General features: G+C 53.4%; 2 protein-coding genes across 5 annotated transcripts in view; one reads left to right on the forward strand and one right to left on the reverse strand.

Annotated features, from left to right (window-relative positions):
- Positions 1 to 16614, forward strand: part of DAPK3 (death associated protein kinase 3) — an 82248-nt gene that overhangs the window by 42444 nt on the left and 23190 nt on the right. Inside the window, exons 10-11 of the mRNA XM_055081360.1 lie at positions 4497 to 4544; positions 7341 to 7429. Coding sequence (XP_054937335.1) covers positions 4497 to 4541 — 45 coding nt within the window. The 3' untranslated portion in view covers positions 4542 to 4544; positions 7341 to 7429. The remainder of the gene's footprint in view (positions 1 to 4496; positions 4545 to 7340; positions 7430 to 16614) is intronic.
- ATCAY (ATCAY kinesin light chain interacting caytaxin) overlaps positions 1 to 16614 on the reverse strand; it is a 40217-nt gene that overhangs the window by 6239 nt on the left and 17364 nt on the right. For 2 of the 4 annotated variants that reach the window (XM_007109284.4, XM_007109286.4), the window contains exons 3-12: positions 16533 to 16591; positions 13116 to 13337; positions 11584 to 11769; positions 11057 to 11159; positions 9077 to 9208; positions 8326 to 8412; positions 4611 to 4709; positions 3837 to 3872; positions 1414 to 1485; positions 375 to 407 (exon numbers count right to left, since the gene is read on the reverse strand). In XM_007109284.4, the coding sequence (XP_007109346.1) occupies positions 375 to 407; positions 1414 to 1485; positions 3837 to 3872; positions 4611 to 4709; positions 8326 to 8412; positions 9077 to 9208; positions 11057 to 11159; positions 11584 to 11769; positions 13116 to 13337; positions 16533 to 16591 (1029 nt within the window). The remainder of the gene's footprint in view (positions 1 to 374; positions 408 to 1413; positions 1486 to 3836; positions 3873 to 4610; positions 4710 to 8325; positions 8413 to 9076; positions 9209 to 11056; positions 11160 to 11583; positions 11770 to 13115; positions 13338 to 16532; positions 16592 to 16614) is intronic. The other 2 variants (XM_007109287.4, XM_007109285.4) reach the window with 2 other exon arrangements.

Here is a 16614-nt window from a genome sequence, read left to right on the forward strand (position 1 = left end):
ACACACAGGGAGGCTTTTCCTGGCATCCAGAGCCAGGCAGACACACTGAGATAGGTTGTGGGCAGACAGTACACCCTCTGGCTGAGTAAAATCCGGGGCTTCATGGGGCCTGGCTCTGGGTGGACGTCTCAGTCAGGGCCGCTGTGTGGCTCAGCTCTGGGGCCTCCTGTTAATGACGCCCCGCTGGAGTGGAGCAGGGACGGGCTGCCTGGCCCCAGAGGAGGCCCTGTTGTCATGGTAACCACGGTCTCCCTGCCTCCCTGGTGCAGCATCCTCCCCCCATCGACAATAAGTCATGAGGCACTCATCCCAGGGTAGGTTCCACATAGAACGTTTCCAAAAAAGGTGCCAAGATCGCCCTACTTCCCACCCACCTTGTTTCCTGATCTTCTGTGGCCAGAGCAGACCTGTGGGAAAAGGAAGGAGTCTCAGCATTAGTTGCCTGTCTGGGGAGCCTTGGCATTTGGCCATGAGCCCCACGAGGGCCAGTATGGCTTCACCCTGATCTGGCACAAAGCAAGTGTCAGCACATGTCAGCTGTGTAACAAATGAGCCAGGACAGGCAGTCGTGAGAATGGCTGAGCCCCTTCGCTGCCACAAAATGAAATCACTATTGCTGCTCCAGGTCCACCCACTGGGAAGGCTGAACCCATCCACCGGGACCTGCACAAAGGTCACCAGCTGGAACCTTCATCTGAGAGCAGATCTTGGTCTCTCGGCCACATCAGCTGCCCCTGGTCCCCATGCTTGGCCTGTGCTGAATGCAGGGTGGGAGGAGGAGGGGGCAGTGGTCCCAAGATGCAACCGCTGCCCTCAAGGAGCTCAAGGACAGGAGAAGGAGGGTACGACAAGGGTCAAATGCAGGAGGCAGACCTGAAGAAAGAGACAGGAAAGGTGGGAGGGGCCGCTAGAGGCCAGGGAGGGGCTTGTGCCATCTCTCTACACATCCCAGGGTGAGGCACTAAAGGACTTTCAGTAGAGAGTTGCTGGATTTTAAAAAAAGGAGGGATTCCCTGGCGGTCCAGTTGTTAGGGCTCTGTGCTTCCACTGCAGGAGGTACAGGTTCTATCCCTGGTTGGGGAACTAAGATCTCACATGCCGCAGCCCAGCTGGGAAAAAAAAAAAAGGGGGAGAAAAAGGAGGAGGATAGGAATGGGAACAACTGCTTAACAGGGTACAGGGTCTCCCTCTGGGCTGTGGAATGTTCTGGAACTGGAGAAGGTGCTGGTGGTCCAAAACTACAGGTGCACTAAATTTACATTAAAATGGCTCGATGGAATGGGCCTCATGCTGGCCGATTCACAGTGGTGGTCTTAATTCAGCACCATGGTAATGTCAGATCACCTTCATCTGAGCTCAGCAGCCCCCCCGCGGGTGTGGGCTCTGGCCCTGTGACCACCTGCACACACTTACCTGTCCTCCGCCAGCCCCGCCTCCGCCTTCTCTTCAGACCTGGGCAGGACGCATTCTGGCTGCGGCCTTGCGCTGGGGACAGAAAGAGGTGACGAGGGATGACCAGCTAGCCGAGTGGGCCCAGGGGCTCTCGGCTCCCACTGGCCCCTCTGTCTGGACCCACCATGGCCCGACGGCGATCAGGAGAGGGTTTGGCTGCCCCCGGGGAAACGCGGGGGCCCAGAGGGTGGACTGCGTGATGGGATGGCCAGGGTTCATGAAGACGGACGCAGATGGTTGGCGGGGGGGAGGGGGAGGGGCTGTGGGCCATTCCTTGGGGGCGCTTATCTCAGCTTATCGCCGCCGCAGGGGCCTCATGCACTTGCTCCCTGGACGCTGCTGCCCGTGTGCTGTGATTCTGGAAGGTGGGCGCCCTGCTTGTCCTGTCATCTCTCTACTCCCATCCATAACTAAGACTCAGGAGGCGGGAGGAGCATAACTCAGACAGAGAGACAGAGGAGAGGGGGCCCTGGGTGTGGGGAGAAAGGGAGGAAAAGAAAGAAGCCAGACCGACAGACATGACTACCTCACACCCATCAGGAGGGCTACTACCTTTAAAATTAAAAAAAAAATTTTTTTTGGCCACACCACGTGGTGTGCGGGATCTCCGTTCCCCAACCAGGGATCGAACCCATAACCCCTGCAGTGGAAGCACAGAGTCTTAACCACTGGACCGCCAGGGAAGTTCGCAGGATGGCTACTACCTTAAATGTAGAACATTTGTTACTATGTTGGCGAGGATGTGGAGAAATTGGAACTGCGCATGGCTGGTGGGGTGAGGATGTCAAATGGGGCAGCCGCTGTGGCAAAGATTCTAGCTGCTCCTCGAAAGATGAAACATCGAGTTACCATAAGATCCAGCAACTCCACTCCTGGGTCTATATACACCCCAAAGAAGTGAAAGCAAGCACTTGAATAGATAACTGTACACCCGTGTTCACAGCAGCACAATTCACAACAGCCAAGAGGTGGAAGCCCCCCCAGTGTCCATCTAGAGGTGATGGATGAACAAAATGTGGTCTATCCGCACACTGGAATATTACTCAGCCTTGAAAAGGAAGGAGATTCTGACACTTGCTACAATGTGGATTAACTTTGGGAACATTATGCTCAGTGAGATAAACCAGACGCAGAAGGACAAATACTGTCTGATTGCACTCCCACGAGGCCCTAGAGAGTCAGATCCACAGAGACAGGAAGTAGATGGTGGGGGCCAGGGGCTGGGGAGTCAGTGTTTCATGGGGACAGAGTTTCAGTCTGGGAAGATGAGAAAGTTCTGGAGATGGATGGTGGGGATGGTTGCACAACAGTGTGAATGTGCTTAATGCCACCAGGCTGTGCACTTAAAAATGGTTAAGATGGTGAATTTTACGTCCTGTGTATTTTACTGCAACTAAAGATATTTTAAAAAAAAACAAAAAAAAAAGATAGGAAGGAAGGAAAGAGGAAGGGGAGGGAGGGAGGAAGTAGAGAAGAGAGAGGAGGGGAAGGAGGAAAACTCCCTGGAAGGCGTGGGATGGCGGGTCCTGCTGCCCTCCGCGCCCCCTTCCACTCCACTCACACTCATGACTATTAAACAACGCTGTGTGAAGCCGCCGTAATTTTTCTCATTATGTGTCTCATCTGCCGACATCCCCCGTCCTGCCCCAGGATCTGCTTTCCTCACTCGGTGAGGCAACCCTCCCCTTTGCCCTTTGAGGAAACTTCTGGACCAGGACTCAGTCTTAATCGCCTCAGTCTCCCCCAGGCTGGCACAGGGCCTGGCATGCTTTCGACTCACTGAAAGCCCCAACTCTTTCTCAGACTTGCTGTGTGGCCTTGAGCAGGTGCCTTGCCCTCTCTGAGCCTCAGATTCCCGGCCTATCAGATGCTTTTAGGAATCCTGGTCCGGCCCTCCTCTTGGGGCGGAGGGGTGGGGATCGGGGGGTGGGGGTGAGAAAGGATACAGGAAGTTCTGTGAGCACTGCCGCTCTCAAAAATTAGCCAATCAGTCAGTGAAGGGGCGATTCTAGGGTAAGTCTGGCAGGGGCGAGAGCATGGAGCGGGTTGCGTTCCCCCCACACTGTCATCAGGATTACTAGGAGGACTCTCTATGGAGTCTACTATTTTTGTCTGGTGGGTTACATTGGTCCTGATTTCTCACAATAACCCTCAGGGTGGCTGTGAACTTTTCACTTGCCTAATGTCACTCTGTGACTAAGTGAGGGAGCCTGGATTTGAGCCTGGATCTGACTCCAAGCCCCCGAGAGAAGGGCAGGGCCTTGAGCTACGTGCGTGCATGACATGGGTCCCCACTGAGCGGAAGCCACCAATTTCCCCCCAGCTGTGGGCCCGGCTCAGTGCCAGCCCTAACCTGGCCCGGGCACAGGCCACTCCGCACAGACCTTTCTCTCCTGGCCTTGAGCCTTTCCTCTTCGTACCTGGAAGAGAGAGAAAGGCAAGCACATGAGATGCAGCCTGGGAATCCCCTTCCCTCTGGGAACAGGGAAGCAATCTCACATCTGAATACACGCCAGGTCTTAGAGCAGAAAGGACAGCCGGAGCTGACGGCTCTACTGGTCTTTTTTATGTTTCCTGCAGTTGCTTTACAAGCCTGCCCACGCCCACCCCACCCCAGGGCAGGGGATATCTGTCTTGTTGGTATATTCCAGCATCTGGAGTAGATGCGGCTGAGCGGATGTTTTTTGCATCAGCCCCGAACACAGCCAGTATAAAGCGACCCCCTCATTGACGTGGGTTTGGTCTACAGGCCCCTCCATCAGGGCAAAGTTTTTCTGTAAAGGGCCAGAGAATCAGTATTTTTGGCTTTGCAGGCCAGTCTCTGTGGCAACCTCTCGATTCTGTTGTAGCTTGAAAGCAGCCGTGGATGGTTTGTAAGTGGATGCGTGTAGCCGTGTGCCAATAAAACTTTATTTATAAAGCCAAGCCAGGGGGGCAGGGTTCACTGGCCCCCGGCCTGCACCAGATAGCCAGGCCCGCTGTGTTCTGTAATTTCACAGGAGCTTGTTTCACTCTATTTCCTTCTTTTCTGCTTTCCCACACAGGTCTGGTTCCCTGGCAGCTCGGTTGAGCTGAGCAGAGGTGGCTGAGAGGCAAGCAGCCCGGGGGCAATGGGGATGGAGGTGGGGGGGGTGTTCCCATGGCCCAGGGACACTCACTGTAGCACGCAGTCTGGGATCTGCACGTGCTCCATGGGGATGAGCTGCTCCAGATCTTCCAAGCTGTGCACATACTGGATCTTGTTGATGAACTTGACGCTGGTGGGAGGAGAAGCAGGGAGACATCTGAAAGCCAGCCCTCCAGGTGGCCCCTCAGGGCCAGAAGAAGGGATGGCAGACAGGGATGCACACTCAACTCTATTCCGGGATGCCCCAGGCACCTTCGCCCAAGCTTCCCTCCCCACCTGTGCCAGCCTCCACCCCTGGCCCCTAGTGGGGGAACAGAGCAGAACCCGGGGTCTCCCCTTGCAAGAAGAGAAGCGTCCTGAACCACGTGTTGGACACCAGTCCTTGCTGAGCTGAGGAAATTCTCTGAAGGAAGCAGAGAGGAAAGAGATGCTGCTAGGCTCCAGGCTCCATCCTCCCCAGGAGTTCCTCCTCTGTGTGAATCTTCCCAAGAATGCTTTTCTGGCACAATCGCCACTGCCCGGATGGCACCAGTAGTCATTTGGTCACAAGACAGGTGCATATGGGGACTGCTGATTCATTCCACATTCTTTCGGAATGAATGGCTTGTTCTGGTCCAAACCTCAGCTCTGGCTGTCTGCTACCCACTGAGGTGCTTTGTCACCAGCGCATTGCTTTGAACTCGTGATTATTTTTTTTTTAATTACCTTAAACCTAATTTTGGTAAAATATCCAATAAATTTTTTCAAGGTCAAATCAGTTTTTTTTTTCCTTTTTAGAAAAAGGAAAAATTATTTATTTAGTTGCGCCGGGTGTTAATTGTGGCAGGTGGGCCCCTTAGTTGCAGCACACAAGCTCCTTAGTTGTGGCATGCAAACTATTAGTTGTGGCATGCATGTGAGATCTAGTTCCCTGACCCGGGATGGAACCCGGGCCCCCTGCACTGGGAGTGCAGAGTCTTATCCACTGCGCCACCAGGGAAGTCCCTCACATCAGTTTTTCTAACGATGAGAAATATAAGGCCAAGAGAATGTAACAGGACACTAAGTCATAAAATAATCAAATAACAATAAAGAAAAGAAAAAAAGTAAGATAGAGTCACATAGTTACAAAACTGTGTCAAGAAGTTTTACATCTATTTTTAGAGATTAGATAAGAATTCGGCTCAAACTTTCTGGCACCTGGCAAAAACGGAGACCCATGAGGAATGTTACAGTTCGCAGTGTCCATAAGAGAAAAATACACAGGTTAATCAGCAGAGGCCACTGGTAACCGATCAGGGAATGATAGACGGTTTTCCCACAGAGAGTCACAAAGCAGCCATGTGTACCAGAATAAAAAAACCCCACCACTTTCGTGCAGTTGAAATTTCTTTTCTTTTCTTTCTTTCTTTCTTCCTTCCTTCCTTCCTTCCTTCCTTTCTTTCTTTCTTTCTTCCTTCGTTCCTTCCTTCCTTTCTTTTGCCGAGCTACAAAGCTTGCAGGATCTTATTTCTCCCACCAGGGATTGAGGCTGCGCCCTCAGCAGTGAAAGCGCAGAGTCCTAATCATTGGACCACCAGGGAAGTCCCTGAAATTTATTTTCTTAATTAAAAAAAAATTATTCTTGGAACATGAGTTCTTTCTCCAGTTGGTGTGACAGAAAAGTAAAGGGCCCAGGGACAGGGAGTGAGTCTCAGACCGACTCTACCTGAATACCCCGGGTCTGGGAGGCTCTGAGGGTGGATGATCTGACTGGTTGCAAAGGTTTTTTTAGGGGGCACAGAGGCGACACCTGTGGTCTGAGCAGTGGGCTGTAAATACAGGCGAGATCACATCGTGAGGACGCCATGGTAAAGCTGCCATGTCCGTTGTTGGAAATGGGTACCCGGTTTTCATGTGACGATGCTGTCTGCCTGTGAGCTGAGCTCTGTCTTGGGAAGCAGGGCTCTCAGGAGGGAGAATTCCAGTCCAGGGTGAGGCACATGCCCCTGTTTAGATCATCGTGGAATAAACAGGAGTTCTTTTTGAGATACAATCACAGAACCTCACGGCTAGGGCCGGGTGGCAGCTCAGAATCTGTCTCGACTTCCCTCGGCTTTTAAACAGGGAAGCTAACTTTACCCCACCCTCCCCTCCTATTTCTCTGAAAGCTCAAAATGAGACCTTTGAAATTCACCACAGGAAAAGCAACCCAGGGAATTCCCAGGCGGTCCTGTGGTTAGGACTCCATGCTTTCACTGCCGAGGGCGCGGGTTTGATCCCCGCTTGGGGAACTGAGATCCCACAAGCTGTGCAGCATGGCCAAAAAAATAATGAAATAAAATAAGAGTAGGAAAAGCAACCCAAAGTGAGAGAATTATCTACATTCAAGGCAAATTTCGGTTCCCGAATTACGGGATGTCGAGGACGGAAGGCAGTTCTGTCAGGCTGAAGTGTGTGTCTACCGTTTTGCCCGGTAATTGTCATCCTTAGCACAAATGACCCATAATTAGTGTACTAAAGGCCTGATTTCACTAATGTGCAAATGTCTGAGAGTGCTTGGGAGTCACTGAACAGAGCGTCTGAAGTTGCCTCCTTGCCTCAGTGCTGTGATGCTCTCAAGGCGAAGTTTGACCCCGTCTATTAAACTCATCCCAGATTCTTCACTGGGAACGTGGAAATGAAGGGTCTTCATTTAATTCAATGTTTTGAATTATATTACGTTAAATGTACGTTTAGTTTTATGTGATTGACGAGGGCGTTTAACATGACTAATTTTGTTTCACTTGCTCTGTGTGTCCAGGTGCTTCTATCTCGTGCACATTCCAAAGAAAGAACCAGCCCCTGAGACTCACAGGAGGTCACCTGAAAGCCCTAAGAATGTCCCGTCTGGTAAGCGTCTTCATTTACCCGGGGCCCATAGTCTGTGCTAAAGATGTGCTTCGTGGTGGGGTCTCGGGCCATCATATCAGTTACTGAGGAACTAAGGGGGCTGCGTGGACACTCCATCCCCGTGTGGCCACGCCTCGGTGGAAACCCTGGTCACCAAGGTCAGCTTCTCCGTTGGCAGTACTTCCTACACGTGGTCACACGTCATTGCAGGGAGAACAACGGGCTTTGGGTACAACTCCACTGGGACAGAGCAATCAGAAGCTCCCTTGTGGCTTCTCCTGGACTCCCATACGCACCTTTCTCCTTTGCTGATTTCCATCTTCATCCTTTCTCTGTAATCATCTGTAACCCTGAGCACAACAGCTTTTCTGGGTTCTGTGAGTCCTCTTGGTAAATCATCAAACCTGAGGGTAGTCTCAGGCACCCCCAAAACACACATGTATCGGTTCACCGCATCATTGTCCAGGAGTGGGTCAGACCCTCCTGGCATCCTAATGCCCCTCCCTCACAGATTCCAGAGTGGATGGAGCCGGGCTTCCTTCTGAGGGCGTGTGGTGGGCTTGTGACCTTGCTTTGTGACTCTGGGTGATTCCCTGGAATATTCTGAGCCTCAGTTTCCTCATCCATGAAACGGGCACGGCCAAGTCAACCTTTCAGGGCTGTGGTTGTAAACTTTAAAAGGTATCCAACATTCAATATGGGAGAGCTGGTTGTTACTATTCCCACACCGCCCCCCACCCCGTGGTGTGATGTTCGTCACTAAATAACAATACATATGCTTTTAAACTGTTTAACGCAACAATATAGATTCATCAGAGAGGAGCTGGAAAATGCAGATTAAAAAATAAGACACACAAAAACCCAGCTGGCTGTCCGGGCACAGGTCATGATCTTACCTGATGAAAGGGCGGGAGATGGCCAGCACGGTGCGGATGAACCAGGATGGGTGGACGATGATTAAGGACTTCAGGTTTTTCCGCAATCTGCGTGGGGAGACAGAGGAAGCAAGATGGGCTCCTTGGGAAAGCCCCGGGGTGGGAACAGCTAAGCGGTGTTACCTTCTCTCTCTGCCCAGGAGGTGCTATGCTTATCTCCATTGGCGGGGAGGAGGTGGAATCTCGGTAAAGCTAAGCCCCCTCGCAGAGTTTGCAGGTGGCAGAGCTGTTGTCTGGTCTCCAATCTCTCTTAATTTAGAGTCTGAGCATTTGACTTCGTGGCCACACCGTCTCCCATTTCTGAAAGATTTTCTGGGGCCCCCTGGTTCTGAGCACCTATTATGGGCATGTTGAATTGCAGCCCCCTTATTTGGGAAGAGGGTCATTGTAGGAGAAATTAGTTAAAGTGAGGTCATATAGGAGTAGGGTGGGCCCCTAATCCACTATGACTGGTGTCCTTATAAAAAGGGGACATTTGCACACGGGTGTCCACAGGGGAGTTTCTCCCCCAAGGCCCCAGAAAGAACCAACCCTGCAGACACCTTGATCTCGGACTTCTAGCCCCCAGAACTAGGAGACGACACATATCTATTGTTTAAGCCACCCAGTCTGGTGCTTTGTTACGGCCGCCCCAGCTGACCACTACACACCTTTCAGAGGGACCTCAGGGCCCCTTGCGCCCTGAGGAGGTCCCCCAGCCCCACCCACTCACCTCCTGTCAATCATCTGGTAACACTTCTTCAGCCAGCCGATGCCGGGCATTCTCCGCCGAGGCGTGGCACCATTCAGGTACACGATCATGTAATCCTCGGCCACAAGGAGTTCCAGACTGCTGATGACGTACCTGGTCACGGGACACAGACGACAGGGGACCCGACGGAGGGGCTCAGAGTCAGGAAGCCCAGTTCCCGTGACTGAACCCCTGGGGCACCTGCCCTTTCTGCCTCTGCCTGCCCTGGCTCTGCCAGCCACACCTGTTCAGGTGTTGTTGGCTGTCCTGGCATACTCGGCCCGGGCGGGGGTTGGGGGATGACCCCAGCCCACTCCAAATTTGTGTCAGTGGGCACAGTGATTGTACTAGTTACTATTTTATTGAGCACTTACTAGATGCCAAGTGATTCACATGCATGGTCTCCATGAATCCTGGGAGGTGGGCTTCAACAGCCCCAGATACACCTGAGGAACAGGCACCCACAGCCAACAGTCCACTGCACCGGACATTAGGGACCTGGGGTCTGTCCCAGCCCTGTCTCCCCCTAAGTGATTTCAGAAGAATCCTTTCTTTCTTTTTTTTCCAAACAACATTTTTTAAAAATTTCATTTATTTATTTATTTATTTTTGGCTGCGTTGGGTCTTTTTTTTTTTTTTTTTTGTGGTACGCGGGCCTCCCTCTGTTGTGGCCTCTCCCGTTGCGGAGCACAGGCTCCGGACGCGCAGGCCCAGCGGCCATGGCTCACGGGCCCAGCCGCTCCGCGGCACGTGGGATCCTCCCGGACCGGGGCGCGAACCCGGTTCCCCTGCATCGGCAGGCGGACGCGCAACCACTGCGCCACCAGGGAAGCCCCAGCGTTGGGTCTTCGTTGCTGTGCCTGGGCTTTCTCTACTTGTGGCAAGTCGGGCTACTCTTCGTTGCAGTGCACGGGCTTCTCATTGTGGTGGCTTCTCTTGTTGCGGAGCACGGGCTCTAGGCGTGCGGGCTTCAGTAGTTGTGGCGCACGGGCTTAGCTGCTCTGCGGCATGTGGGATCTTCCCGGACCAGGGCTCGAACCCGTGTCCCCTGAATTGGCAGGCGGATTCTTAACCCCGTGCCACCAGGGAAGTCCCTTTTACTTTTTCTTTTTCTTTTTTTTTTTTTAATATTTAGTTATTTATTTGGTTGCACCAGGTCTTAGTTGCAGCAGGCGGGCTCCTTAGTTGCAGCTCGCCGGCTCCTTAGTTGTGGCATGCAAACTCTTAGTTGCAGCATGCATGTGGGATGTAGTTCCCTGACCAGGGATCGAACCCAGGCCCCCTGCATTGGGAGCGTGAGTCTTACCCGCTGCGCCACCAGGGAAGTCCCAGCAGAATCCTTTCCTCTCTTTCAGCCTCTAATTCCCCATCTGTAGACTGGGGAGACTGGCCTCCCTGGTATCTCAGGCCACTTTCCGATCTGACCTTCCATGGCTACCTCCTTGTCCTCTGGCCCACCTGGCATCCAAGCCCCACTGTGTAAGAAGGAAATCTTCATAATAATGATAATAAGAGTGATAACGATTTGCTGAGTTCCTACTGTCATCTGCCAGGCGCTTTATCCATATTATCTGTCTCCATCATAATAAAACTGTACCTGTGTGTCCTAGGGCAAGTGACTTAACCTCTCTGTGCCTCAGGCTCTGCAGCCACAGAATAGGAGGCAACAGTAACTAACCCACAGGGTCGTGTCGAGGGTGGAATGCATTATCACATACCAAGCCCTTCACTTCGTGGCTGCCACATAGTAAATGCTCCATAATTGCTAGAGATGATGACAGTGGCACCCGTGAGGCCCAGCGGGCAAGCAGGGGACTCAGATGCAGGTCTGCTGGCGGCCCAGCCCTTCCCTGGTGCCGGGCAGAGCCCCCCACCCAACGTGGTTCTTGCAGCATGGTCCCGCCCACCGGGTGGGACCCTCAGAACTGTCGGCAACTGGGACGGAGCGGGTGGGCCACTTACAGGAAGAGGTTCTCCATGATGTAGTGGTAGTCGGGGGAGCTGCTGTCTGGGAGGAAGCAGGCGGCAAAGACGATGATGGCGTTGAGACCTTCCCCGTAGTACCCTGGGGAGAGGCGGCCAGTGAGTGTGCAGCCCCAGGCAGAGATGGGTAGAGCCGTCTCCCAGCTCTGAGCCGCCCCCTGCCCTGCCCCGTGCAGCGGCCTCGTCGCTGGCCGGCCCCTTCCCACCCACTGCGCACACTCGGAGGGTACAGCTCTGAGTCACAGCAGCCTGGCTGGAGAAGCCAGCCAACGCTTGGCCTGTCTCCGCCTTTGGCGGGGGACGCCAGCCACCCTCGTAGACACCTCTGGTGTGCATCCGGCACGTCTATGCCTTGCCCCCCTGCGAGTTTCACCGCTGCACACCCGGACACTAGGGCTTAATTTAACATCCCCCTGGCTCAGAAGAAGAGACTGAGGTCCAGAGAGGGCCACTGATGGGCCTCCAGTTGCTGGAGCCGGGAGGGGGCCCGAAGGGTGTGGCCTCACCTCCGTGGGTCACCACCCTCATGTAGGGCCGGATCATGTGCAGGTCAATCCGGTGTTCCTGTTCCCCAATGATCACTGTCCGCCACAGACGCCCGTTGGCGGCACTGCCGTCCTCGGCCGAGCCATCCCCAAACAGGTCCGCACTATCCCCAGGCATATTCTTGGCGGCGGCCACGGGGGTGTCATCTGGAAGCGGGGAGGGAAGGTGAGCGGAAGGGACACCTGAGTCCGGACACCTCATCCCAGCTTCCCTCTCCGGGCTACCTTTGCCGCCTGTGGCCAGGGAGCCCTCCGCTCTCTCCCCAGGCCAGAGGCGAAACCGCTCATCCTACCCTTTGCTGACAGGCGGTGTTAGATTGGGGCTGCTGGGCGAGATGGAGGACCTGGGAGTCCAAAAGTCACGCCTAAATAATAATTTTTCTTTCCCCAAGCCGTGGAACACAGGAAAGTGCTCAGTCAGGCGGTTGGCCTGGGTAGAGTCCGTTTCTTGCTGTGTGACCTTGCACACATTCTTTCCCTCTCTGGGCTTCTCAGGATTCTTAACCACGCTTGCAATATCTGCCTCTTTCCCACCCGTCATCCTGCAATCTTCCCACCTCAGAAAATAGCCTGGCCGTTTTCCCAGCTGCTCAGACCCCACACCCAGGTGTCACCTTCAACCCCCTATTCCCCTTCGTACTCCACATCCACCCAGCAAGTGCTGTGGCTCTGCTTCCGTCCCCGTGGCCACCGCCATCGCCACCTTTCTGACCTGTGCTCTTGCCTCGTCATGTCAGCTCAAATAACACCCATCCAGGGAGGCCTGTCCCGGCAACCCTGCAAAGAGTCCTCCCCACCCCCAGGTAGCCTGGTTCAAGGAGTCTCAGCCTGGGCGCTTTTGACCTTTGGGGGCCGGTCATTCTCTGTGGAGCCCCCTCCTCCATCCCAGGCACTGTGGGGTGTGGAGCCACCTCCCTGACCCCACCTACTTGATGCCAGGATTCCCCCAGTCTTGACAACCACAGGTGTCGCCAAACATGGCCCAGTGTCCTCTGGGGGCGGGGGGCTGAATTGCCCCAGTGAGACCCCCCCTGCCCTCTCCCATCACCTCATTTCCCTCACAGCACCGACGACCAGGTGCAATTATCTTGTGTACATTTTTTCCATTACCCAGAGCCTGGCTTTCCGATGGCCACGTGAACAGGCAGGCGATGTCTTTTCCTGACATGCCCCCGCCCGATCTCCCTGCCGCCCCCTACACAGCAATCAAGACCTGCTCCACAAACACCTGTGGAATCAGGGGGAGGCCCTTCCTCTGGCCTCGGTCCCCTTTGAGAATCGGGTGAGAGACACATCTCCCAGCAAAGTCCACAAGTCCACGAGAAAATGTGCGTGGAGTCCCAGGAGCTGTCCTGGGAGCCCCGGGTTGGAAGACCTGTCCCCCTTGAGCCTATGGGAATGGAGGATGGGGGGCTCTGGTCAGCTGGTCCCCAAGCCAAAGGGAGCACTGGGGTCCGATTTGGGGGCTGGGCAGGCGTGACGAGCGACCTCACCTTCCCACTCCAATTCATTGCCATTCCCCAGGAATTCCAGTGAGTCGGTCTCATCTGGGGTCTCGATGTCATCCACGTTGATATCCAGGTCATCGGGGGTGTCCAGGAAGTCATCAGACAGCAGGGAGCCCTCGCTCTGGTCCAGGGAAATGTTGATCTCGGGGGCCACCAGCGTCTTCCGCTTACGATGAGCCGCGTTGAAGTTCAGAGTGTTGGGAGGGGCTGTGGGGGAACAGGAAAACAGAAAAAAAAAAAAGCAAAACAAGATCAGTCGCTTTTGCTGTTTTCTTTCTTCTTCCCCCTCTCCTGTTCCCAGCCTGGTGGAGATCCACTCCGCCCTGTTGAGGGGAGAGGTTAGAAGTCAGAGGACATCCTTTCACAGCAGCGGTTAATATAACCATCTAGCGTGGGGGTCAAGGGTGGACGCTTGGACGTAGGGCAGACCTGGGTTCAGAGCCTGACCTCGCTACTCACCAGCTCCGTGACCCTGCAGTGCCATGTTGCTCTGAGCTTGACTCACTTTTACCATCTGCAAAATGGGACTCACAGGTGAGTCGAGTCAAGGTTGAACAATGATGTGGGGATTAGACCCCGGGCAGCCTGGGCTCCAGATGGTGTGCTCTGGACCTACCAATATCTGCGAGTCTTGTTCCTTCCGGCTAAGGCTGGCAGAGAATGTCCGTGTTCTGCTTTTGGCCTCTCTGTGATGCTCAACTCTAACAACTGACTTTTAGTGATCGTGTAACGTAAACCAGACACTCTGCAAAGCTCTCCCCTGCGTTTTCACGTTCCAACTTTGCTATTGCCCCCTTTAACAGATGAGCAAACTGAGGCACAGAAGGGCAGGATCCTCCCATGTCACTCTGAAGCTTGTCGGGATGGATTTCCCCATGGTTTGGACCGCTTCCTCCTAAAGACTCTTAGCCTGGACTCTGGTCTCCTTGTAAAAGGTGGTTTCTCCTGCTGGGCTGCCCTCCATCTGACAGCCCGTGGAGCAGAGCCAGCCCCTCAGGTTTACCCTGTTTCATTACACGGCTTTTGAGGACAAAATAAGTAAACTAGTAGGAGACTCCTACCCCTCTTTTATTGGATGAAGACATTCATTGATCCATAATTTTTAAAAATTAATTAATTAATTTATTTATTTATATTTTTGGCTGCGTTGGGTCTTTGTTGCCGCGCATGGGCTTTCTCTAGTTGTGGCGACCAGGGGCTACTCTTGGTTGCGGTGCGCGGGCTTCTCATTGCGGAGGCTTCTCTTGTTGCGGAGCATGGGCTCTAGGCGCGCGGGCTTCAGTAGTTGTGGCATGTGGGCTCAGTAGTTGTGGCTCGCGGGCTGTAGAGCACAGGCTCAGTAGTTGTGGCACACGGGCTTAGTTGCCCCGTGGCATGTGGGATCTTCCCGGACCAGGGCTCAAACCCGTGTCCCCTGCACTGGCAGGTGCATTCTTAACCAGTGCGCCACCAGGGAAGCCCCCATTGATCCATAATTAAATGGATGACATTTTTTTTTTTCACTTTGAATCTCACTTTTTTTTTTCACTTTGAATCTCTGGGTCCCTAAGCAGGAGGTCAGAGGTAACTTTCAGGAGACACTGGGATAGAAACATTCGCTTTGGCAGAAAATGATAAAAACACAGCAGTCACATTTATCAAGTGCCTGCTATGTGCAGGGCACTGGCATGATTTCTAGCTCTCACCATGACCTGTGTGGTGGGAAATGTTACCCATTTTACAGATGCGGACATTGAGGCAGGGACTTGCCCAAGGATCCGACCCCAGGCTCCTCAACTCACTCTGCTTTTTCCACGGGAAGTGTGTTAGGAGCACTGAATTAGGAGTGCTTGATTTAAAATACTGCTACTCTTCCTGATGGGGTCAAGCTGTGGGTCACAGCATGGTGGCAGTAAGACTAAAGGTGCAAGGAAGCACAGCAGCAGTATGCCACCACATGGACCTGGAGGATAGGGCATTGAGCCAAAGAAGATGGTTCTCCAGGCTTAAAACCTATCGGAATTTGCCCTGCCAAGTTTCAGACTTGCTGGGACCCGTGACCCCTTTCTTCCTTCCAATTTCTCTCATTTGGAATGAGAATATCTAGTCTATGTCCATCCCACCATCGTGTTTTGGAAGCAGAGACACTGACTGATTTCATAGGTCCACAGCTGGAGAGGAATTTTGCCCTGGGATGAATCACACCTGAGGTTTTTTTTTCCTTCCTCCTCCTGAGCCCTTCGATTGATTAGACACGGCCCACCCACACAATGGAAGGCAATCTGCTTTACTCAAAGTCCATGAATTTAAATGTAAATCATATCTAAAAAAACACCCTCAATTCTAGAAACACGTAGAATTATGTTTGACTACATAGCTGGGTACCATGGGCCAGGCAAGTGAATACATAAAATTAATGATCACATCTCCCCATCTCAAGTTCCTTAACTTAGCCTATCTGCAAAATCCCTTTTGCCATGTGAGGGAACATTCAGGGGTTCCTGGAATTAGAATCTGGATATCTGTGGGGGTCATCATTCAGCCAGTCACACCTAGGAAGTGGGATACTGTTACTACACACTCCTCATTTTACAGAAGTAGGAAATGGAGGCCCAGAGGGGTGAGAGGCTTTGCCCAAGGTCACCCTATGGGGATGTGACAACACCGGGCAGAGCCCACGTGCTCAGGCAGGAAGAAGGGCTGGTACTCCAGGGTGACCAACCATCCAGATCGGCCCCAGAAACCTGGAACAAATTGGTCCCCCTACGTGGCTCATGGGCATAGCGTGGTACAGGGGTAGGCAGAGCTGGCTCTCACTGCTGTGTGACCTCAGGGATGTGGCTGTCCCTCTCTGGGCAGTCTTTCCCCTGTAGGGTGGGCTCTGTGATGGGCTGCATGGGGGAAATGCAGGCAGAGCGGGGACCCTCAGCAGGACTCTGCCAGGAGATGTCATCGAGGAGAACACATGTTTGAGGCAGCTTCTCTGGCTGCCCCAGACCCCTGTTCTCAAAGTCTGGGGCTTTGGATCCTCAGAGCCATGAGCCCTCCTGAGTGCTCAGGGCAGCAAAGCCCTCCCAGGGCTGACTTTGTGCCTGGCATCCCCTGGGCACTTTACACAAATCATCTTGTTTAATCCTTGCATGCCCCTTCTGTGGGAGGCTCACTAGCTGTATTTAGTAGATGAGGAATTGGAGGCACAGAGAGGCTAAGCAACTAGTTCAAGGACACACAGCAACTGACTTCATGATGGCACCCACAGATGTCTCTGGCCCACAACCACACTGCTTTCCCTGCAGGACTTGGAGCAGAGCAACCCCCTTCCCTGACATTCCACCCAGGAGGCATGACCTCTGACATTTCTACAGTTATAGTGCTGGGCACAGCCCAGACCATGTGCCCATTTCTGCATGCATGGAAACTTACAGGATGTGTCTTCTGTGGCACTTCCAAGCAAGTCCATCCCCGTCTCTTCCGAGAGTGGCCTGCAAACCCAGCCGGGAGCGGA

This window comes from Physeter macrocephalus, chromosome 2 (assembly GCF_002837175.3).
Source record: "Physeter macrocephalus isolate SW-GA chromosome 2, ASM283717v5, whole genome shotgun sequence".
Taxonomy (NCBI): domain Eukaryota; kingdom Metazoa; phylum Chordata; class Mammalia; order Artiodactyla; family Physeteridae; genus Physeter; species Physeter macrocephalus.